This window comes from Podarcis pityusensis (assembly GCF_964106645.2).
Source record: "Podarcis pityusensis genome assembly, chromosome: 6".
Lineage (NCBI taxonomy): Eukaryota > Metazoa > Chordata > Lepidosauria > Squamata > Lacertidae > Podarcis > Podarcis pityusensis.
In genome coordinates this window covers 22,854,155-22,878,074 of record NC_138030.1, presented here as the reverse complement: position 1 = coordinate 22,878,074, position 23,920 = coordinate 22,854,155, and the positions used below count along the sequence as shown (strand labels likewise).

Below are 23,920 nucleotides of genomic sequence, written 5' to 3'. Positions count from 1 at the left end.
CCAGAGGAGGTTGCTGAACTTATCAGATTGAGGGAAGCCAATGGGTTTAAAACCCTGAGTGAGAGAGACAGTTCCCCTGCAGGCAAAAACAGGCTCTGGAAGATTGAGCAGACAAAACCAAGAGTGGATCCAACAGTCAAGAAGGCAGTTTCTGCATGTGCTTAAGAGCAGGGGTAGGCAACCTAAGGCCCGGATGCGGCCCAATCGCCATCTCAATCTGGCCCACGGACAGTCCGGGAATCATCGTGTTTTTACATGAGTAGAATGTGTCCTTTTATTTATAATGCATCTCTGGGTTATTTGTGGGGCATAGGAATTTGTTCATTATTTTTTTCAAAATATAGTCCGGCCCACCACATGGTCTGAGGGACGGTCAGCTGAAAAACATTGCTGACCCTTGCTTTAGAGGGAAGTGAGGGACAGGTGGGGCTCATCTACCTGGGAAGATATCCCATCTAGGAGAAGGGAAACTCTGATCCCAAACCCCTGCTACCTTGTGGGATATCTTTTGGAGAAGGAAAGGCTAAGGAGTAAACCCTACACAAATCTGAAGTAAGAGTCCCTAAGATGGTTGGATGGCGGCTTGTATGCTTCCTTCTGGCAGCTCCTGTGGCCTATCTGGTGCCAAACATATTGCTCTGCTTTCCTTTGGACCACATCAGCAAGGCTGAGAAGGGGGTCTTGTCATCTAGGCAGCCCAGGACCTCCATGTTCACTTACCAGCCTTGCGGCCCATATCTGTCACCTCAGTAGCTAACGCAGCTGAAATATACTCAGAGTCAAGTGTGGATTTCATGCTCTTTATTCAGCTCACAGTGGTGAGGAGAAGTGAAAGTTCCCCCAAAGTATCTGCTTTATATACATTATTTACACAGTGGGCTGCACATGATTGGCTAATTCCAGGATTCTCCTGTAGGCCAATCAGGTTGTGGATTCACTTCCATCTGGAGCTGGATTAGGTGGCTCCTGCGGACCAATCAGACTGCTGCATTCTGAATCCTATTGTTCTAGGACCGATCAGACTGCTGCATTTTGGATCCTATTCAACTCAGGACATAACAGCAGCTGTTTGACTTCACCCCCAGAGCTGCAAGACACAGTCTCAAGACACAGTTTTTAGGCAGAGTTGGCTAAAAATGGAGGCGTTCTTGCTACCTTTCAGAATCTTCTGGAAACCAAGCAGATTTTGTCTGCCTCAGAAATCTGCGCCCAAAGTTTCCTTCCTTCTGTATATCACATTCAGTTGTTTCTTCCATATTTTAGGGGGAAATTTGCCTTTCTATCTACAGAGCATTAAACGTTGGAAAGCAGATTCTACGGCTGTCTTGAGGAATGTTATCTCATGAATGAACCAGAAAGTTTTGCCATTAGTCACCGAATATTTACATAAAGTTAGGATGTTAATAACAGGTGTCCTGAAAACGTTCCCCAGTTTGTTGGCGTTACAGGAAACTCCCCCCACCCCACCCCAAGGCACACAGCCTGTGTGGTATTTTTTTTCTAGCCCAGGCACATATAAATCTGTTACACAGGCCACAAACAATATTATTGCTTTGGTTTTAAAAATAAAGAAAAGAACTCCTTAAAAAATTGTAACTGGATACAAGTGCAAGCAGTGAACGTTTGGCTAACAGTAACTGACTGACAAATGCACTAACTCCAAGGAATTCTGGAATTCCGGCTGATGATCTAACATGATGTTCCAGGCTTAACAACCCCCTGTGGTGGGGAGTGAAACTAAGGCCAAGAAATTGCATCGGATGGAATTAAAGCAATCAGCGGCTCGGTCCAGAATTTCAGTTTGAATTCCCAGTTCCAAGTAAGCTGAAAGCCTTTAAAAAGTAAATCAAGCCAAAAGCTTTTTTTTTGGCCTTGTTTTGTTTATGCATTTGTGTTCATTCAGAGATTTCAAGTCCATTGCAAACATGGCTGCCCCCCCCCCACCCTGAAGTCCTGGGAACTGTAGTTGACCCCCCCTCGCAGAGCTACAATTCCCAACACCTTTAACGAACTACGGTTCTCATTGTTCTTTTTGGGGCGGGAGTCATGTGCTTTAAATATGTGAAAATAAAAAAAATCCTTCCAGTAGCACCTTTAAGACCAACTAAGTTAGTTCTTGGTATGAGCTTTCGTGTGCAAGCACACTTCTTCAGATACACAGTGTGCTTGCACACGAAAGCTCATACCAAGAACTAACTTAGTTGGTCTTAAAGGTGCTACTGGAAGGATTTTTTTTATTTTGACTATGGCAGACCAACACGGCTACCTATCTGTAACTTTAAATATGTGGTGTGTACACAGCCAAACAGGAGGAGCATTGGAGTTTATAGATACCTACACATGCAGAAATAATCTTGCACTGATGGCGTGCTCTGGTCCATGGAGTCACGAAGAGTTGGACACGACTAAACGACTAAACAACAACAACAACGTTGATTATTCCTTGTAGGAGAAGCCCATGTGGAGGGTGGCAACACGAGCACATGCCTTTTTTGCAATGGCTCCTTGCTTGTGGAAGGCTCTCTCCAGTGAGGCTCGCCTGTTGCCTCTATTACATATATTTACATACTGTACCGTCCAACTTTTGGGGACGGGAAAACAGGACATCCACGCATTCTCCTGTCGTCGCCCCCCCCCCCCCGCCGCGCGCTCTCTTTCTCCGCCCCGCCCCCCTACACCCGAACCACGCCCCTCCAGCTCATGCCGTTCCAAAGCCTCCCTCCTGCTCTCTTTGAATCTGCCTCCTCCGATGTGAACGACGGAACCCTCAGCCAATCGGCGGAGTACACATCCTCCCAGCCGCTCCTCCCTTTCGTTGGAAGCAATGTAGCCGGGGGCGTACCATGAACGGAATGGGAAGGGGGGGGAGAGAAAGAAGGAGAGGAAAGCAGCTGAGCTTTCGCTCCACTTATTTCCCCCGAAGTTCGAATCTCCGTGATTTGCCGTACCGCTTCCTAGGCGCGGAGGGAGCGAGGTAATCGGACGCCGGGGTGCTCCGTGAACGGCTGTCGTGATAAATGGTACGTTCCGCAGCTCCGGGCGGAAGTGGGTCTCTCCTTGGACTTTGGCGTGCGGAAGGCGGCGGCGGAATAATGGCGGCCCCGGGTAAGGAGCGGCGCTGAGGTGGCGGCGTCGGCGTGGGGAAGGGGCTGCGGCCCTGTCGAAAGGGCGGCTTCTCTTCGCGCTTGCGGAGGGGCTGGAAACCGAGGGGCGCAGGGTTCTCCTCAGGGAGGCCTCCGGAGGGGCCTTGGCACGGTCGGAGGGGCCGCTATGGCGCTTTGCCGTTAGGCTTGCGACCCTCTCATTGTCCCCAATACACACAGGGGGTGGGCAAGGCCGGTGAGGAGACCGCAGCGCTCCCTTGCCTTCCTGTAAGCAGGTAGAAATGCAGCCGGTGAAGTTGGGTGGTAGGAAATAAGATATTCCTCTGCCGGATTTCTGCCTGTCGAAGACGAAAGGAGCCTTGCAGGGAAGCAGCCGGCTCGCGTTGAAATGCAAGCAAAGGGCTCTCTCTCCTCTCCCCCAATCCTGGATAATTTCTATCCTGCAGCATAGAATGAATGCTCTCGGAGGTCTACACTGGTGGCCCATCTGCCACATGGCCGAGCCCAAGGTGTTAACTCTGGGTATATGAGGCCCTTTACAGCTTGGGGGCAGTTTGCCTACCGGATTGCCCTCACCCATTTTGCAACAGCTTCGAGCAGATGAACTGGCGCTTTTATTACAGGTATCACATACCTGCGCCGCATCTGGGTGACTTTAGTGTGGTGGCACTGACATTTTGGTCAGCTGACCAAGGGACCTTACTTCTCTTAACCTCCCTCACCACAGACTGGTAGAAAACAATGGCAGGATGAAAGTGGCATTGCATGAACACATATGCAAATATCATACAGTTATAGAGAACACATAAACCCTTATACGTACATTAAAAAGGTAAAGGTTGATAAAAAGGAATGTAAGGCACAATCATGATATGTGCATCAAATTGTTTTGTTGATTGCACAGTTTGGTGGCCATGTGGTGGGACCTTCTATCTAAGGTGTCTGATTATAGCTAGGTAGATAGCATAATCACCTGCTTCAGTAAAAAAAGCTATTCAGAAGGCTCAAGGGAGACATTAATGAAACACCTATTAAGGTTCCTACCTCTTTTTTCTTTATTTCCAGGGTATCTCACCATTTTCATCTTGACCTTAATATTTGTGGCCAGCTTACAGGCTCTGACTCCTAGCCATTATCTCACAAAACATGATCTTCAGAGGCTACGAGCTTCCTTGGAGCGTCCCTTTACTGATCTGGAAGGAAGTTATTACTCCATTGTAGGACTGAACAAATTAGGAGGGCAAGTGGCTGATGAAAAGGTAAGAATGTGTCATTGTGGAGTTCAGAAAGTTATCAGGCTATGAAGAACGAGCTGTAAGTATCTGTACATCAGTAAACCAGCATAGAATCTGTTTAACTCTGGCAGGTAATAGTTGCTTGGTTTGTTAAAGACATTCTCTGCTGCCTGTGCATTTGCAGAGCTCCTGAATCACAGTGCTATGTGGTAATATCAGGAGTATATCCTGTTTTATGTAAAGCAAGGATGGGAAATGTAGCACAAGTCTATGGTTGTGATTTTCTCTCTCTTTTTGTGACATGAAGAGAGCAGAGATTGGCAGATAACCACAAAAGAAACAGATTGAGAGAAAGAGAACTAAAACAGACAGTTGCCAGTGTGGTGTAGTGGTTAAGAGCGGTAGTCTTGCAATCTGGGGACCCGGGTTCGCATCTCTGCTCCTCCACATGCAGCAGCTGGGTGACCTTGGGCCAGTCACACTTCTCTGAAGTCTCTCAGCCCCACTCACCTCACAGAGTGTTTGTTGTGGGGGAGGAAGGGAAAGTAGAATGTTAGCCGCTTTGAGACTCCTTCGGGTAGTTATAAAGCGGGATATCAAATCCAAACTCTTCTGCTGCTGCTGCTGCTGCTGCTGCTGCTTTGGAAATACAGTGCAGTATTATGATTGCTGCTCACTTTGGTTTGTTCCCTCTTCCAGAAGGAGAGGGTGTGTACATAATGGTTTGGGTCCAAAGATACCCTTTTGCAAGCAGAAAGCCTCTTCCTTGGAAAAGAGTTCTCAGATAAAAGCAGCACAAACTTGTTCCATTTGAATAAGCTTTTGAACAAACATTCTCAAGACCTCTCTATAGCCTTTGAAAGTATGTATGCTACAGCCTTCACCATGTTTCCCAAATTCTGGCATTGCCCTCAATCGTTGTGCTGCACTGTGATAAATCTTTCGCTGTGACATCCAAAATTCAGAAGTCTTTCCTATGTTGCAATCAGTTATTTAGACACACAATCCTATTGAAATCATTGGCACAGTGCACGCCTAAAACATGGGATGAAAAGCAAATAATTCAAGAAATGCAGAGGAGGTGTTGTATGCTGAGAGAATTGCATCTACAATATTTTACTGTAGTAAACATGACCAACATGTTGTAGAGGCAGCCAGATTTCATCAGGAATACTGTAACTTTTTTGTGACCAGTTTAAATTTTACTAGTGTAGCCTTAACAATACTGTCTGTGGGAGTAATTCAGTGTCCAACACCAACAGATAAAATGCATTTACTGTAAATCCCTTCTTAAACGATACAAAAAATGTTAATGATATTTGGACAGGGCTTGGAGATTTTAATGCTACCACATGACACAGAAAGATCAGGAGTTAGTATTGTTCATATGCACTGCTAGGATATTGCATGAGTCTTTCAAGGGCAAGAGTATGCAGGAACTGGAAGCAGCTTTGAACAGAGTATTGGGTTAGAAATGGGAAAATGCAAAATTAGATCCCTACTTGGTCACAAAGCTAACCCAGATGGCCTTGAGCCACTTACTGTCGTCTCATCTGTTTGGGAATAATGTAGTGGTGAGTAATCTTGTGTACTGTCTTGGGGTCTTGTCTGCTGCCTTGAGCTCCTTGGACATAAGTGAAAGAAAATGTGTTGTTTTTGACTGCATCCTGAGCCCAAGACAGTCCACCAAGGTTGTTAGAATGCAGCTCCCATTGTTCACCCCACTGCTGGCCATTCATTCCAGTTGCCTTTTATTGAATCAGACTATTGAGCCACTTTGCTCAGTAATGTTTACATTGACAGTTTCAAGCTGTGGGTTGGAGATAGTTTGCACTTGGACTTTTATGCATGCCAAGCAAGTGCCCTAAACCAAGGTCCTTTCCTGCTGCTTTTTTATTGCTTTTGCTTATCACTTCTTCAGGCTACTTTAAAAATCCAATTGTTGCCTCCTTTTTGCTATTTCAAATAGGTAGCTGTTTTCTGTTGCATTGTAAAAAATATTTTATCTTGTGCTGAAGTTCTTGGGTGTTGTAACAGAGTTCCACCGGTAGATGGTGCCAAGGCTTAACCTGCTTCCTTTTTGTTCTGTCTTTATGTATGTAGTCTAGTTTCCCAAATGGGGGTAGGGTAGCCAGATTTGCACATTATAGGAATTACTTTAATTACCCCACTTAAATACACCCATTTGATACCTCCTCCCAGTTGCTTTCTGCCTGCTGTCAGCCACAATCTCACAAACCTGAAGAGGGAACAGCCTCATCCTAGGAAAAAGAGAACCTGCCCACCCCTTACATTCATGCCTACTTTCACTTGAGACCCATCAGCCACATGTGGAATTGCTGTGATGCTGCCTTCCAAATAGAGGTAGCTCAGTAAGTACATCACTGAGCAAGATGGATTCTCGTTTCATGTAGAGAGGCTCTTGATTCTCATCCTTGGCAGTGCTGGTGCAAAAGAGCAGTAAGCAACAGGGGTATCACCTGCCATCCAAGCCCCCACCCCACAGACACCAAAACCCTGAAACTGGAACTTGCACATACGAAGCATGTGCTCCTTTAATGAGCTGTATGGTCCCTAGGCCAGCTGATGTATCAGATGGGCCCTAGATTTGCACTTAGATTTGTGAGCACTGTCATAGGAACATAGGAAGCTGCCTTACATTGAATCAGATCGTTGGCTCATCTAGTTCAGTACATCTACAATGAGTGGCGGTAGCTATCTAAGGCTCACATGGGTGTTCTCAGCCCCACCAGGGGCTTGAACCTGGGACCTTCTGCATTCAAAGTAGATGCTCTGCCACTTAGCCCCTGGCCTTCCACTCTGGGCTTTTACTAGAGAAGCCATAGTTGTTTTAAAAAGGAACCAGTTTAGGTCTCTCTCTCTCTCTCTCTCTCTCTCTCTCTCTCTCTTTTGCAGGTGATGGGGGACACTGGCGTGGTAGAAAGTTCCATTATGTTTTGAATGTGGCTTTGGGAAATCAGTTTGTGTGGTTGCATCTGATGGTTTGCACAAGTGTTTGTAGTCTTGGGAAATATATTTGTGAATTCTTCTGTGCTAAAGCCTTTCACTTGTTATTTGCTCACCTTGAATATATTCCTCAGAAATTCTGCGTCTAATAACCATTACTATTTTGTTATTGTTTTTTCTCTTTATATTCTTAAGTGACACTTGTGTTCCTTTTTGAATCAATAGATATCTGTAGATTGAATGTAATACCTGTATGTGTACAGTCAGGATGGTTAATTTTATATTTCTTTATGTGTGTGTGCAGGCTGCCTGTAACTTCATAAAATCAAAGGTGGATCCCAGTAGTGTTGATTCCCTCTTCTATGCTGCACAGGCCAGCCAGGCATTGTCTGGATGTGAGGTGAGTTTAATTCTTTGTAGAGGAAATGGTATTAATTCTCCTGTTGTGCACATCTGTCTTCCTGAGACAGGCAAGTCTGAAGGATTCCTTACCCTTACCATCAAATTGCAATTCATAGGTAAAGGTAAAGGACCCCTGGATGATTTAAGTTGAGTCCAAGGCGACTATAGGTTTGCAGCGCTCACCTCACTTTCAGGCCGAGGGAGCTGACATTTGTCCACAGACAGCTTTCTGGGTCATGTGGCCAGCATGACTAAACCGCTTTTGGCACAACGGAACACCGTGACGGAAACCAGAGTGCATGGAAATGCCATTTACCTTCCTGCCGCAGCGGTACCTATTTATCTACTTGCACTGGTGTGCTTTCAAACTGCTAGGTTGGCAGGAGCTGGGACAGAGCCACGGGAGCTCACCATGTCACGGGGATTTGAACTGCCAACCTTTTGATCAGCAAACAAGCCCAAGAGGCTCAGTGGTTTAGACTGCAGCGCCAGCTGCATCCCTTGCCCTGCAATTCATAGATGAAATGCTGAGCATTTCTGACCATGGCTTATGAATACTGCAAAACTAACGGTGGGAAAGAGGGCTGTTTAACAATGAGACAATGTTTATCTTTCTTAGATTGCCATTTCAAATGAAACGAGGGAGCTGCTGCTTGCCGCTGTCAGCGAAGATTCCTCCGTCACCCAGATCTACCATGCTGTTGGAGCCCTGAGTGGCTTTGGGCTCCCTCTTGCCTCCCAAGAAGCCCTGACTGCCCTGACTTCTCGTCTTAGCAAGGAAGAGAACGTCTTGGCGTAAGTCTTTTAGGAAATGAAATAGTTAACTTCCTTGCCTGTGGGTTCTTCTGTCATTCCACTTGCATGCAGCCACTCTGTTTGCATTTGTAATTCATTTGTAAATGTATCTGTATATTTGGAGGTATAATGATAGCAAGTTGGTACACTGGTTAAAAGACTAGGGTTGAAGGAATGACCCAGCTATCGTGTTTTCATTATTGTTTTAGCATAAGCTATTAAGAGCACTGTGGATTAATGCAAGAAATAGTTCCTGGACTTTTGCGAGGAGGGGAGGCTTTGCTTTGCTATACACATTTCAGGTGTGTGTGTGTGTGTGTGTGTGTGTGTGTGTGTAGAGACAGAGAGAGAAAGGGGTGGGGGCACAAGTAGGATACATTAATTGTAGAGACTATGGCCCAGTTTAAAATAGTGGGCTGGCTTTCTTAGCGGCTACTGAAGCAGGGCCTAGTTTCAAAAGCACTCTGTTCATATCTCTGGCAAGCCTGCTGGGTGGGGGAGAGAAAGAGAAATGGGCCCGCATTGTACAGACTGGTTTCCACCATCAAATTGCACAAATTGTACAGGGAGAGATGATAAGAGGAAGTTTAGGCTTTGAATCTACAGTAATTAAAATCAATCTTCCTTCAGTGACCACATGTGAAGTATTGAAATCTGAACATTATTTGACTTGGTTTTATTTTTATTAATAAAAATACTAATTTTAGGTAGGTTTCTTTCATTGTGCTGTTTTTGATGCCTGCTTAGAACTCTTATCTTTAGGTGATCCCAACCAGACATGCAGTTTTATTATGTCTAATTGTTTTTAAAGTCCACAGATTTTACTGGTATTTTTTATGACTATTTTGTATCACTTACTGTAAACAGCTTGGAAAGTTTTTTTTTATTAAGTGTTGTGTAAATCTTCTTAGTTAGATAAATAAATCTTTAGCTTACAGTATAATATTGAATTTCTTCCAATTCAGTAAGATGTCAGCTAAAGGTTTGTGCCATTCCATGCATCCCCTCTGCCAAAGGCACTTTCATTCCCTGACTCAACAGACAGTGATAGTTTGTGGTTTTTATTTGATGTTTCTGTTCTTGGCGAATATCTTTGACACCTCTGATGAGGCCAGTAGTCTGCTCTTAACTGGTGAAAATTATATCTGTATCTAGTCTTTTCTCCTCGTCATACTCTGGTTTCTGTTGTTTCAGAACAATTCAGGCTTTGCAGACTGCTTCATACTTGTCCCAGCAGGCTGACTTAAGAGGCATCGTAGAAGAGATAGAGGTATTTATTACAGGTGTCTGTTTATTTTTATGACCCACCCTTCAGCTCAGAAAGCCCCAACATGACCCAAAATATAAAATCAGTTAAAAACCATGCTGTAAAACAGTTAAATTTATTACAAAACTGTGCAAAGATACAGGAAAGATCAAACAGCACTCAGCTTCCATCTATTCCAAATGCTTGATGGAAAGAAGAGTCTGCGTTCCAAAAACACAACCAGGCAAGTCGTCTCTCAGTCAGGGAATGGCATTCCATAATTTGGGGCCAATTCAGAGAATCCCCTGTTCCTGTTAAAAGATAACCAAGGTTCCACAAATGATGGAATTTGTTAATGACACATCCACACCATACATTTAAAGTGCATGTATACCACTATAACAGTCATGCACCCCGCCCAGAAAAAGATATTCTGGGAGCTGTAGTTTGTCCCTCAAAGTTACAGTTCCAAGCACCATTAAGAAACTACAACTCCCATGATTCTTTAAAATCCATGTGCTTTAAATATATTGTGTGCATTTGACCTAACTGTCTAACTTGACAGTCATTCCAGCTTTCCTTCAAAAAGCAACTTGATCCTCGTGGCAGTAATTAAATGGTTTTGATGATTAAATGGTATATAAATCTTGCTCAATAAAGAACAACCCTGTGTAGTGGCAGAGAGACTGAATGGTGCTCGTTTTCATATTTGCTTCCAGAAAAAATCCGTTTGCAAATAACACAGAAATAAGCACTAAACTTGTGCTACACTCTGCTATATTTCTGGAAGTGGCTTTTGCGTCATGTGAAAGTTCAAATACAATGTATAAGAATCAGGGAAATGTCAGGAAAACTGAATAAACGGGTGTATGAATGCAGCCCTGGTGGCTGTCATTCAACTGCTGCAAAGTTCTTTGCTATAATCCTGTTCTAGGATCTTGTTGCCCGACTGGATGACCTTGGAGGGGTGTATCTGCAGTTTGAAGAAGGACTTGAAGCAACTGCATTGTTTCTGGCTGCTACATACAAACTCTCTGACCATGTAGGGACAGAGCCAGCAATGAAAGAGGTACTCATTGGATGCTGCTTCTTTCCCTGATCTACAGTACTATATATTTTTTGGGATAAGATGTGTGTGAATAATTATTTATTCAGGCATAAACTGCAAACCTGAAGCAGAAGAATTTAAACTGATGCATAAAGGAGTGAAGTAATATCTGCCATCGTTTAACCACTCTCTTAGCTAGACCTCAGAACAGCTTTTCTTTCATGAATCAAAAGAAATGTTAATATTGCCTTGTAGCAAAAGCGTAGCTGTATTGATCTGTAGTAATGGGAGGGTGTAAAGCACAGAGGTAGCGTAACAATGTAGGGCTGACCTGACTGAAAAGGGTTGGCTGTGCATTTGCAGCACATATGACCCTTTGGTCCTCATGTACCAGTGACTTCTTAACAGTCCCCAGGCCAAAAATAATTGGAATAGGGAAACAAGGCATTGGTATTTTAATGCATGTGCCTGGAAAGGTTATGACATATCCACCCACAAATTATCCTGATGATGAGCACAGCAGTGTGTTTAGAGTGTCCCCACTAATGGCTGCATCCAGTGGACACAATCCACTCCCACCAGGGTGTAGCCCCCACATTCAGAAGATTCTGATGTAACTCAGTAGAGCTCTGTGGCGTGCATCACCCCACCCTCTACCACCTGTGAATGTGCATGGGTACATGGGCAGGCATGATGTATAGGGAGTCAGGGAGTTTTGCCTTCTAAAATCGTTCCCACCTCTTCTCTCTCTCTGCCTGGTGCAATATTCTCATGCCTGTGCATGGACATAGGGGAGAGGAGAGGAGGTGGGGCTCCACTGAGCAGTGCAGGGGTGTACCTAGATTGTGCCCATTGTGTCTGTTCAATCATGCAGAGCTTTTAAAAATGACAGTTTTGGATTAGGTGTGTCTGTCCCAATTTTTTGGACCATTCTCACCCCTAGAATAATCTAGATATGCTGTGAGCATATGCATTATTTTCCAAAGGAACCTGTACATTTCAGTGCATGCAAAGCTAACTTTAATGTGTGTTTGTGTGTGAGTTGGGGCAGGAAACGTTTCGTGGTGATTTAAGGTCAGGGATAAAGAAAGCCAGAATTTCTAATCTAAACCGAATCCATTTTCTAAACTTTAGCGGCAAACTGAGTTATTTTTACGGCATAAAATAACAAAGAGATTTAGGTTCTTAAAATGCCACATGTGCTTGGGCATGCCATAGTGACATGATGGAAATAGTGCATTTTAATAAATTTAACAGGAAAGACTGTAAATGAGTTTCTGCTTTAAAAAAATATGATTGATCAGGGCCTTAATTGGTGACCTCATAAAGTAGAGACAGACTTGTAGAGCTTTTATGTGCTTTCCCTGGGACATGTTTTTCCCCATGGTAGGTTAAGATCCTAATCATCAAGCTCTTTCTCTGAACTAAAAATACAATTAATGTCTAGCATCTCTAATTCTAGTATAAATGATAATAGGCTGAAAATGCCCCAGGTTATGAATGGGGAGCTTACAGTCACCCTTTTTCTGAAAAAAAAAAAACTTGATGTGGAAACACTCTTTTGCCATTGTGCTTGACACCATCATTCAGGCAAATCTAAGGTGGCAAATTATAGACTGCCAGGCCTCAAACAATGGTTTTAAAAAACAATAATTCCAAAATTGGCCCTATTAAAGATAATTACTCCGTATGGATTAAAAATTATGTTGTCAGAAACTGTTGTTGTTGTTTTGCATATAAATTTTCTTTTGTTTCAAATAATAACCAATATTAAAAGAAAACAACTTCATTTTAACTGAATGAGGCAATGCTAGTTTTCAAGCCCGTTGACTATACTTAAGGGAACAACCCATATCGAGTTTAGGAAGTTAGGCCCAAACAGGAGGCAAGGCTAGAGTGAGAAATTAGCTAAAGGAGAGAGAATGTGTTGTACAGTAGAACCTCTACTTACGACTGCCTCTACTTGGGCCCGATCCAAGTTGCGACCGCAGCAAACCCAGAAGTAAATACCAGGTTTCCGCGATTCATGCATGCGCAGAAGCAGCTGCCGCTGTCTGCACACGTGCAGAAGCGCAATGCCAAATGCACCCGCGTACAACAGCACTTCTACCAGTGACCTGGATCAACTTACGGACAGACCTCCGGAACTGATTATGTTCGTAAGTAGAGGTTCTACTGTACTTCCTTCTATAATAAAACCATTTCTTATCTTAATTCCTATTGCCTACTCTCTATTAAAGGGACGCGGGTGGCGCTGTGGGTTTAAACCACAGAGCCTAGGACTTGCCATTCAGAAGGTCAGCGGTTCGAATCCCCGCAACGGGGTGAGCTCCCGTTGCTCAGTCCCAGCTCCTGCCCACCTAGCAGTTCGAAAGCACGTCAAAGTGCAAGTAGATAAATAGGTACCGCTCCAGCGGGAAGGTAAACGGCGTTTCCATGTGCTGCTCTGGTTTGCCAGAAGTGGCTTAGTCATGCTGGCCACATGACCCGGAAGCTGTATGCCAGCTCCCTCGGCCAATAAAGCGGGATGAGCCCGCAACCCCAGAGTCGGTCACGACTAGACCTAATGGTCAGGGGTCCCTTTACCTTACTCTCTATTAAAAGAGAACATTACATTTCTTCTCCCTCTTTCTTCCTCTCCTCTAACCCATTGGTTTCCAGGGCCTTTAGTCTGCACATACATCATAGTTTTATGAATTTTCCTTTTTCAGGATCAAATCATCCAGCTGGTGAATGCAATTTTCAGCAAGAAGAACTTTGAGGTTCTTTCTGAAGCTTTTAGTGTGGCTTGTGCTGCAGCTTCCCTTTCTCAGAATCGTTACCATTTGCCAGTCATTGCAGTCCCTGATGGGCCTGCTGCCGTCTCCCACCACCAGCCCATTTTTAAGGTGAGTTGCTAGACTGTGATCAGTTGTGTTACTTTGACCTATAATTCCCCTGAGTCTGAGAACTAAAACAGTTGCCTAGGGAAGAGAGCACTGAAACTGTGTCATAAATCAGGGACAGTCTACATGCCCAGGGTCATGAAGCACTCAGGGGTCAGATAGAGAGGGCTATGTGATAGAGCAGAGTATAAATTTGGAACTTGCAGAAATAGGAATGGGGGTTTCTAGGATCCAGGTGAAACTGTAATGCTTCCTTCTTGTTTTTCAAGTTGCCAAGAGGTGTAATGTTGTTGATGTAATCTTGTTATATTTGTAGTACTGAAATGTTTCGATATGTTGTTGTATTTGCTATTATGTTGCTACAAAATTGTTCTTATGATGGTTGACTTTGAGAAGTATTCCTGTTTTCTTTGTTGCAAGCTGCCTTGAGCATGATTCTTTTTGTGGAAAAGGGGCATACAAATAGAATTACAAATGCACAAATGAAACTATTGCCCCTCATTATGTGGTGTTGTTTTTTAATCACATAAAGGGTAGCGATGGAGGGAAGTCTGCATGCATGCTCCACCGTTGACCATTCTGCACTGAGCAGGAGGACTGAGGGGGCTTGAATCACCTGAGGGCTCTTAACAAGCCTGCCCCCAATCAGGAAATCTATGTTAGTGGGCTTCCCAGCCCACTACTCAATAGCATCAGCCAAGCATACTCAACCAAGCATACTCAATAGCATCTTTCAGCCCTTCTCTGTGCGGTGGATATTAGACATGGAACTGATATCACTGTGCTTCCTTATCCTCACCACCTTCTTCTAGATGCATGAATGGGCTTTCAGTAAATAGGTAGGTAAAAGTTGATGTTAGTCTTTGACAGACGTGCACACAAAACGGGTCTGCTATCTAGCAGGTAAACTTCAGTTGCTGTGGCTGTGGGAAATAATCTAATTTTGCAAGTCTTTCTCATTCTCTAGCTCCAAGTGACCAATGTTATGTCACAGCCCCTGACTCAGGCGAGTGTGACCTTGGATCATGCAAAATCTGCTGCTACTAAAGCCACAGTCCTTCAACAGTCTGCCTTTGCTCTGTCTGGGTAAGGAAATATATTTTTGTTTTATTTTGGCTTCAGTTTTATTTTTTTCAGGGAGTGTACAGAAGACAGTCTCTGTTCTGAATTGTCTATTTCCTGGTACTCTAGGAAGAACTGAGAGAAACTGGGGCAGATAGAAAATACACACATTCCTCAAGCATACCGTTACTTAACTAGTTTTTTTGTTTTGGGGTTTTTTCCGAAATTCAGAGTAGAACAGCTCTGTAGGCTGTGATCAGGTGCTTTGTTTATTTGTTCATATTCCAAAAGCATCAACCAGGTTTGTGATTTTTTTTGGTTTGTGATTTCTTTCTCCGTCCTCATAGCACCAGAACATCCAATGAAGCTGAATGTTGGAAGATTCAGGACCAATAAAAGAAAGTATTTCTTCATGCAGCACATAGTTTAAATTACGGATCTCACTTCTACAGGAGGCAGTGATGGCCACCTACTTGGATGGCTTTAAAAGAGAATTGGACAAATGCGTTGAGGAGAAGGCTGTCAGTTACTTCCAGCCATGTTGGCTATGTTCTACCTTCACCTTCAGAGGCATTGTACCTCTGAATACTAGTTGCTGGGAAGCACAAGGAGCTAGAGTGCTGTTGAGGTCATATCCAGCTTGCAGGCTTCTCACAGGCATCTAGTCAACCACTATGAGAACAGGATGCTGGAATAGATGGCCCATTGGCCTGATCCAGTGGCTGTTAGGTTCTTAGTTGGTGACTCTACCTTTGTTTGTTTTGGTCACTTTGGTGCTGCGTCACCCCCAGAGACTCCATTGTCATGCGAGACAGGTAGATGCCAGCAACAGCAATATTTGAATCGGTGTAGCTTTCCTCTGTCAATGTTATCTAGCTGCTTCTCTTTTCATTGGCTTGCTATTTGAAGCGATATGTTCCAGAAGCATCATCTCACCTTCTGATGACTTTTTGATGGACACATGGCTACCAATATCCTGCAATTTTACCACTGTTCTTCTGTTAACAGAAATGCCTTTGAGCTGAATTTCATGAGTGTCAAGCCTGCCAGTGGGTATTACGATTTCGCGATCAGCGTCGATGGGGACACTCGCTTTATTGCAAACAAAGTTGAGGTGGGTATATGTTTTGAATGCGTTTGGAGTCTTTGTAGTCATTGATTGGAGCCAAGTTGATTTACATTAGCTGGAAATGTTTCTTTTACTAATTTGTATCCCACCCTGCGATGTTAAAAACATTGTCAGGGCAACTTATCAAAATAATAAAATTTGGAGAAATGGAAAAGATAAAAAATAGAGACATTTTTTTTAAAAAAATAAACATTTCCATCATGGATTTTAAAGCCTGAAATGATTCATTTTGGGGCAGGACCCACCTAGCATCCTATTTCAATACCCCTGACCTTGACTCCGCATCTTCCTGTGCAAAATTATAGTGCAGAGGGGAGGGAACTTATGACCTTCCAGATATCGCTGGGCGACAGCTCTCTTCATCTGGAACCATTAGCCATGCTGGCTGGGGCTGGTGTCCGTTTGAAGTCCAGCTACTAAGGAGTCTATTTTGGAGGCACAATGAATAAAGAAACTGCCCAGCAACACTGCAGGCAAGGGTTCAAGCTCTTTTAAAAAATGGCACCTCTCAAGCAAGCTATCTCTCTCATGTAGGAAGCAACCTCCCTCTTCTGAAAAGACTTGCTGCATTTTGTATTGCTTGCTGACCGTTAACCTCTCATTCCCTGACTTTTGTGGCCTTTGCTGAAAGACCAGGTTTTTAAATCATGAACCTATTTGGTCCTTGCTCATTTAGGTTTTAATGATATAGGTGTGGAGATGAGCTGTGTTTTCCTTATTAACATTTGGCTTTTAATATAAAGTTAAAACAAGAAGCATCTGCTTATCTTTGTGTAAGAACCATAGGTGCGTTACATATATCTCTTTTATGCATCTTATTTTTCTCGAGTTTCCCTTTAAAAAGATGTTATTTCTAAAGTCACAGCAGTTACAGTAACTGCAAGCAACTGGTGTTTGTGTAGGTTCCTTCAAATGCTGCTTACGCTACATGTTTTGGTTTGGGGCTCTTTTGCCCTCAATTGCCTGTTTAATTGAAAAATTAGCATTTAAGTCTTGCTGCTCACTCAGCGTGGAGCAGCTCGAAGAAGGCACTTGTTTACAAGTGCTGACCTCTGCCATACATATCAAAATCAATGTGGTAATTGGAGTAATAATCTCCCTTCAAGCATCAGAAGGGGATTGATGGTGCTGCTTAAACACTCTGGAAGCATGGACGAGTGCTAGTGGCCGTGCATTAATGGTGATGGCTTTGTACGAACACAGCCTCATAATAAGCCACATTGTTCCTGGAGAAAGCTGTTGGGAGAGCTGCTTTTTAGAGGCTGTCATTAGCATTAATTCTACTTAGTGCACCAGAATTTTTGACAATTATGATCTAAACTTGGAGGCTAGCGTGCTAAGCAGAAAGAGACTGCATTTCCTGACATTAGTGTGTGTGTTGTATGAGTAACACACACACACACTTTAAAGCAGCCATGCTTTTTCAATGGTGCTATGCAATCCTAATCCTTACTTGTTTGTACAACAGTGTGCTTGGTGCTACACAGAACAACAAGAGAGGAAGCTACATGCATATACACCATTGCACTTGGAGCTTGAAGAAGTTTACCTTTCTATGTTTGTTATGCGTCAACCCCACTTAGTATCAACCCCACTTAGTATCTCCTAGTGCTGGAGTTTCCCAAATAGTGTCCACATGTATCAAGGTGCCCTTGAACCCTGTCTCCCCCTTGGTGCTTGCCAAGGCTCCCAGTATATCCTAATATTTATTTATTTAAATAAGTTTAGGGGGTGCTTTTTTTGTTTGGGGCGGGATTGCATATTTTTAGTTGTTTGGAGGGGTTATGCACTCTTTTTGGTCCGTTCTCATTGTTGTGGGTGGTAGCTGTTTTTGAAGTTTTCATTGTCACCTTTTTTCTTCTTCTCTGAAATGGATTGCGCGCGCGCGCACACACACACACACACACACACACACACACACACACAGAGATGCCAGTGGGCTCCAATGGGTGTCTTGCACTTGTGAAAGATGTTGCTAAGAAATCCTGAACATGAGCCTGGGTAATTTGAGGGGAAAATACTCAGAGAGGTTTTGTCTTTCTTATAAGGTTCAGGCCTTGTACATAGCAGGGAGACATAACAAATATACAGATGAAAACTCTCTCAACGCTACCTGAGCCATCCTACCTCTGTAAAGATAATGCTAAGCAGTACCTCCACCATCACTTTGGTTAACTGTCTTATTAGCAGGACAATTAACCCTTAGGTTAGAAACTGAGTGATCTTGGCCGTCGAGCTTCCATCACTCCTTCTGAACAGCAGGTGCGTCATTCCATGAGTTCCTGTCCTTTCAGGAGATTGCAGTAGTTATCCCTGAACTGCGACTTGGTTAATGCACCTGCATCCATTAGCTCTGTAATCCCTTGCTCCTGTAAGTCTCTTAGGTGAGGACTTTACATGCTATTACTGCATAGGAGGTATTCCCTTTTTTGCTCTGCTTGTCCTTCTGAACTCTGGTTCCGGTTCCTGAACAGGGTCAGCACACACACTCGTATCAGACCCGCTCATTGAGATTTCTACTTCTTGATTGGTTGGTTGGTCTGGGTCCTTGTGTTGGCTCATGCTTGCAGGTAGGATTTATTCAGTGTTTGCTGGTTCCACGTTGCCTGGTCTGGATCTTTCATCAAAGTAAACACTGTGGCTTACTAGCACCTTGCACGTCTTGGGCTGGTGGGTTCTGTACCCTTTGCACTTTTTACCGTACCCCACCAAGACATCTTTAGACACTCAGTCTCCCTGTTTCAAGCACCTTTCACTTGGGACATACACATGAGCTCTGATGTCACTTTGGCCTAAATTTGGTTTTGCCCAGTGCCACATCTCTTGTGGGGTCGTCTCAATTGCCTTTGGTGGCAGTTGGTCCTGTAGGTAAGTAGCCGTCATGATTGCATCTTGCCAAAATGAGTTGGGAAGGTTGTCATCTAGCATCATGATTCCCGCCATGTCTACCAGAGTTTTCCTCTTTCTTTCTGCCTCTTGGTTTTCCTTGGGGGGCACCTGGTACTGTGGTCTGGTGCTCAGTTCCCTGTTTGTTGCTTGAAGAACGCTTCCATTTCTTTCCCCATTGCCAGTGTGAATTATGTCTGGTTTCTGCTGGAACTTGTTGCTGGTCAGCACTACAAGTTTCTCCAGCACCTCATTCTTGTGCTTTGTGAGGTATGTGGTGTTGTATCTGGGGTAGACATCAATTAATGTTATGAAGTACCTGTTCCTGGAGGTATTTGGTGTCTCCATTGGTCCACTCAAGTCACTGTGGATTAACTCCAGTGGGCACTTGGCTCTGTTTTGGCTGATCTAGGGCAGTGGCATCCATGTCATCTTGGCCTTCATGCAGCATGCATACTTCATTTATGCAGGCCATGCTGGTATCACCAGGTCCTTTGCTGAGTGCTTCTTCACACTAATAATAATACCTTTATTGTCAATGTACAACCTTTGTACAATGAAATTAACCGAGCCTACATACACACACACACACACACACACACACACAAACACTCGATCTAATTGCACTCTGTGTGCTTGTCGCACAACACACCAACCCTGAAAGTCAGTTGCACTATATTATTTTCCGTTCAGCAGCCTAATAGCCCACGGATAGAAACTGTTTTTTAGCATGATTTTACTTCTATATCTCCTGCCCGAGGGTAGAAGATTAAAGAGGTGCTGGCCGGGGTGTGAATCATCCCTGAGTATTTTTCTCACTCTTCTAAGGCAATGATCCTTTGCGATGTCATCTAGCGGGCTCAGGGGACAGCCCATGATATCATGTGCTGTGTTCACCACCCTCTGTAAAGACTTTCTGTCCGTGGCTGTCAAGCCAGCGTACCACACTATGATACGATATGAGAGGACATTTTCTATTGTGGACCGGTAGAAGGAGGTCATCAATTGTTGTTTAACATGGTTGTTTTGCAAGACCCTGAGGAAATGGAGTCTCTGTTTGGGCCTTCCTAACCACCTGAGTTATATTGTTTTTCCAAGTGAGGTTTTCACTAAGGTAAACTCCCAGGAATTTACCTTAGGAAGCGGTAAAAGGAAGAGACTCTCTCCACACAACCCCCCCCCCCCCCGATATAAAACAGGGCTACTTTCCCTCCTCCTCCAAAAGTCCAACACCATCTCCTTTGTCTTGCTAATATTTAGGTGCAAGTCATTCTCTAAGCACCATGTAGATGCTTTTTGAACCTCCCCTCTGTACGCTGATTCATCTCCACCTGTAATTAGACCCATTATGATTACAGTGGATGGATCAGATGAAATACAGTCATATGTATACAACGAGTACAGGTTGGGACTCAGCACACATCTCTGTGGGATGCCAGTGCTGAGCTTCAGGGAGGTAGATGTAACAGGCCCAATCCTCACTGATTGCATCATCGTTTCTGTGCCCTGGGCCTCTGTGCTAGAAGTGGATGCACTTGTTGTGGGGGTATTTGGCAGGCTGTTCTGACTTTATTGTCACTGCTAATAAGCTTGCACAAGTGGTCATCTACCATTCCCATGGCTAGAATATCTTCCCCCTGCTGTTAATAATGACCTTTGCAGTCATACAGAAGAAAGTTGCACCAGCTTGTTTTCTGTAAGACTTTATTAGTAGTATCACAAATGGATTGTTTTTAAAATGCACATGTTGATGTTTTGCAGTGTGCAGGGAGCCTGTTACCCAATCAGTCTACACTTCTCTCTTTTGTACACTGATTCCTATAGATTAGTACTATTCTGATTAGCTTTTACAATCCTGTCTACGTGCCTGTTTGTGTTTAGTTGGCTTCCCTATGATTATTTTTAAGAAAAGGGACCCATTTCTATTATTTGCATTCTAAAAGGGGGGAAATATATAGGCAGTTTTTTAAAAAAAATTACGGCAGCAATTTCTGCAGGCAGCTTTATCAGAATGGAATGGAATTTTGTCATCAGCAAGCTAGTTTGGTATAGTGGCTCAAGCGCTGGATAGATTTAGATAGTGGGAAACCCCAGTTTAGATAGTGGGAAATCCCCACAAATCTTGCTTGATGACCTTGAAGAAGAAGAGTGTGGATTTGATATCCCGCTTTATCACTACCCGAAGGAGTCTCAAAGCGGCTAACATTCTCCTTTCCCTTCCTCCCCCACAACAAACACTCTGTGAGGTGAGTGGGGCTGAGAGACTTCAAAGAAGTGTTACTAGCCCAAGGTCACCCAGCAGCTGCATGTGGAGGAGCGGAGACGCAAACCCGGTTCCCCAGATTACGAGTCTACCGCTCTTAACCACTACACCACACTGGCTCTCACACTTGACATTCTGGGGGACTGGTTGCTATCCTTAACCTACATCACATGGTGACTGTAAAGATAAAAAGAGGTGGGAATGGGGGAAGCATGGATGGCACCCTAAGTTCCTTGGTGGAAGGTCGGGATAAAAATAGATAATAATGTCAGCATTCGGCACCTTGCTTTATCTGCACCTTACAGTTATATTTACTTATTTGCAGCTGAAAGTCAAGGTCTCCACAGAAGTTGGCATTTCAAATGTGGATCTCTTCACTGTGGATAAAGACCAGAGTATTGCACCAAAAACTACCAGGTAAAATACCAGTAATTCAGAAGGGCAGGACTTTGAATCCAGGCTCTTTGCTAACCTTTTTTCATGGCAAGGGTTTTTGTTTGGTTGGTTGGTTGTTGTTGTTTTTTAGGTAGCTAGTGTTTGTGATAAGCACAAATGCCTATATACTAAAAATGGTTAGAATTTTATCACATTCCAAGACAGTAGTCATGTAAAATCTGGGGGTGCCCGATTGCCATCGCTGACTTTGGCTACATTCACATGATACATTTAAAGCAGTATTGGCATTCCATCATTCCAGTCCTGATCCAGCCCAAACCATTCAGTCTCCACCCATCTATCTTCACCCCAACCTTTCTGAACATGCTGGGGAAAATGGTCATCTTTCAGTGGTGTGCTTGAGTCTCTTTCCTTCCCTCCTTGGAAAATCTGGTCAGTTCCCAAGATTTGCAAAAGCAAATACCCCTGAAATTGACACTGTATGATTAGTCTAGAGGTGGGCAATTAGCAACCTGTACATAGGCACTCCATCTTCCTTTCTAGCAGATTTGGGGGGCAGCATAACCAGCTCCAAACAAACAGCTTTCTTGTCATGTCTCACTCATTTACTGGAAGGGCAACATTCTGGTCTGAGATTTGTCAGGCTCTCCCACCTGTCAGTATGCTGCAACTGGTACAAGTTCCTCAGCGACACTTCGTTATTTTATTTTTTTCCTTTTCAGGATCACGTACCCAGCCAAAGCCAAAGGATCCTTCACTGCTGACAGCCATCAGAATTTTGCCTTGTCCTTCCAGCTGGTCGATGTGAACACTGGAGCAGAACTCATCCCCCACCAGGTTAGCTGGTCCACACAGTTGACCTTGTTGTGTGTGCTTGCTACCCATAGAGATCACTTTGTCAAGGGAGCCCTTTGGAAGGGGTTTTTCCGAGGCTAGTTCATTCTGAATTAGATGGTGACAGAAAAGTTTGAGGGGAAATTCCGCAAACTTGCCATAAACAGTTTTGAAGTAGGGGGTGCAATTTATTAGGGTCAGGGGGAGATTGCAGTATTCTAGAGCAGCAGAGGGGGGCTGGATTCAGTCAGCAAGCCAGATCCTTTGAGATACAGTTCTCCACTTAAAAACATACCAACATGTGTACATAGAATGCATATTCTGCGTGCAAAAAATGCATATTCTAGTGTAAAATGCCTTGGAGTTTTACAAAAAGTCACTCTGTGCTTTCTTATGGTAGAAAACATGGCACAACTGGAGATCCACTAAAAACATTCTGGGAAATATCCTGTGGTGGGGATCTTTGCTTCCAGCTGGAATCAGAGTCCTAAATTCCTCTCTGGAAAAGTGGGTGTCATGTGACAATATACAGCCTTCTAATTACATTATGATACTAAAGGTGCAGAATGTAAAACGGAATGAGGTGGTCAACTTTCCTCCCCTGAGCCCTGCATAATCTGCAACGGCTTCTTTAGCGGTGTTTCCAGCGGTGGGCAGTCATTTGGAAAGTTCATTCCAAGCTCTGAAAGAGGTGAGGTGGTGCCCAAAGCCTTATGATGGATGTTAGGAGATGAATGCTAGTGCGAGTTTAAAATCACCTCTTCCTCTTCAGACCTTTGTGCGACTTCACAATCAAAAGACTGGGCAGGAGGTGGTGTTTGTTGCAGAACCAGACAGCAAAAACATCTACAAGTTTGAACTGGACACTTCAGAGAGAAAGACGGAGTTTGATTCTGCCTCTGGAACCTACACCCTGTACTTGATCATTGGGGATGCTACTTTGGAAAACCCAATCCTCTGGAATGTGGTATGTTGCTCCATTTGCACTGTGCCCTTCCTTTGGTTTTAGTGTTATGCAGAGAGAAGTAGCTGCAATGATTGGCAGATGGATCGCCATATCAGGTGTAATTTCAAGGAACCAGCTTGTCTCAGACACAAATAAAACAGATTGCTGCATGCTTTTTCTGCATATAAAGAGCCGGCAAACAGAAATTGATACCATTCCCCTGTAGGGATGTAGTGTGCTTAACAAGCTACCGCAAATAGTGTAGTGATGTAACTTGAGGTGTCTCTGCCATATGCATCACTTTATTTCATCCCCCAAAGCTAATCACAGTTCTCTGTTCACAGTTGCTAATGGAAGTTACTACTAGTCTATTCTAAGCCTTGAGCCCGTCCTTTATTTCTTTTGCATGCAGAAAACAAAGGTGTTTTCCCTTGCTTTAACTTGCTTGGATGCAGAAGAGAATTTTTAAAAAAAATAATACAATGAGGTAACTTCATTTATGTTAATGTATTTTGACTGTGTACCCCAGGCTTCCTCAACCTCGGCCCTCCAGATGTTTTGAGACTACAATTCCCATCATCCCTGACCACTGGTCCTGCTAGCTAGGTATCATGGTAGGCCAAAAACATCTGGAGGGCCAAGGGTGAGGAAGCCTGGTGTACCCAGTAACCACTTGGTTACCTCATCTGTCTTGACCCTTTTAAAAAATCACAATGTTATGA

General features: G+C 43.8%; 1 protein-coding gene across 2 annotated transcripts in view; it reads left to right on the top strand.

Moving 5' to 3' along the window:
* Positions 1-2,870: 2,870 nt before the first annotated feature.
* The window catches only part of RPN2 (ribophorin II), a 28,962-nt gene continuing 7,912 nt past the window's right edge, over positions 2,871-23,920 (top strand). Inside the window, exons 1-12 of one of the 2 annotated variants that reach the window (XM_081009244.1) lie at positions 2,871-3,105; positions 4,170-4,363; positions 7,611-7,706; positions 8,328-8,503; positions 9,698-9,773; positions 10,684-10,818; positions 13,509-13,685; positions 14,650-14,768; positions 15,753-15,858; positions 21,348-21,439; positions 22,141-22,255; positions 23,025-23,219. In XM_081009244.1, coding sequence (XP_080865370.1) covers positions 3,018-3,105; positions 4,170-4,363; positions 7,611-7,706; positions 8,328-8,503; positions 9,698-9,773; positions 10,684-10,818; positions 13,509-13,685; positions 14,650-14,768; positions 15,753-15,858; positions 21,348-21,439; positions 22,141-22,255; positions 23,025-23,219 — 1,569 coding nt within the window. In that variant the 5' untranslated portion in view covers positions 2,871-3,017. The remainder of the gene's footprint in view (positions 3,106-4,169; positions 4,364-7,610; positions 7,707-8,327; positions 8,504-9,697; positions 9,774-10,683; positions 10,819-13,508; positions 13,686-14,649; positions 14,769-15,752; positions 15,859-21,347; positions 21,440-22,140; positions 22,256-23,024; positions 23,220-23,920) is intronic. The other variant, XM_081009245.1, reaches the window with a different exon arrangement.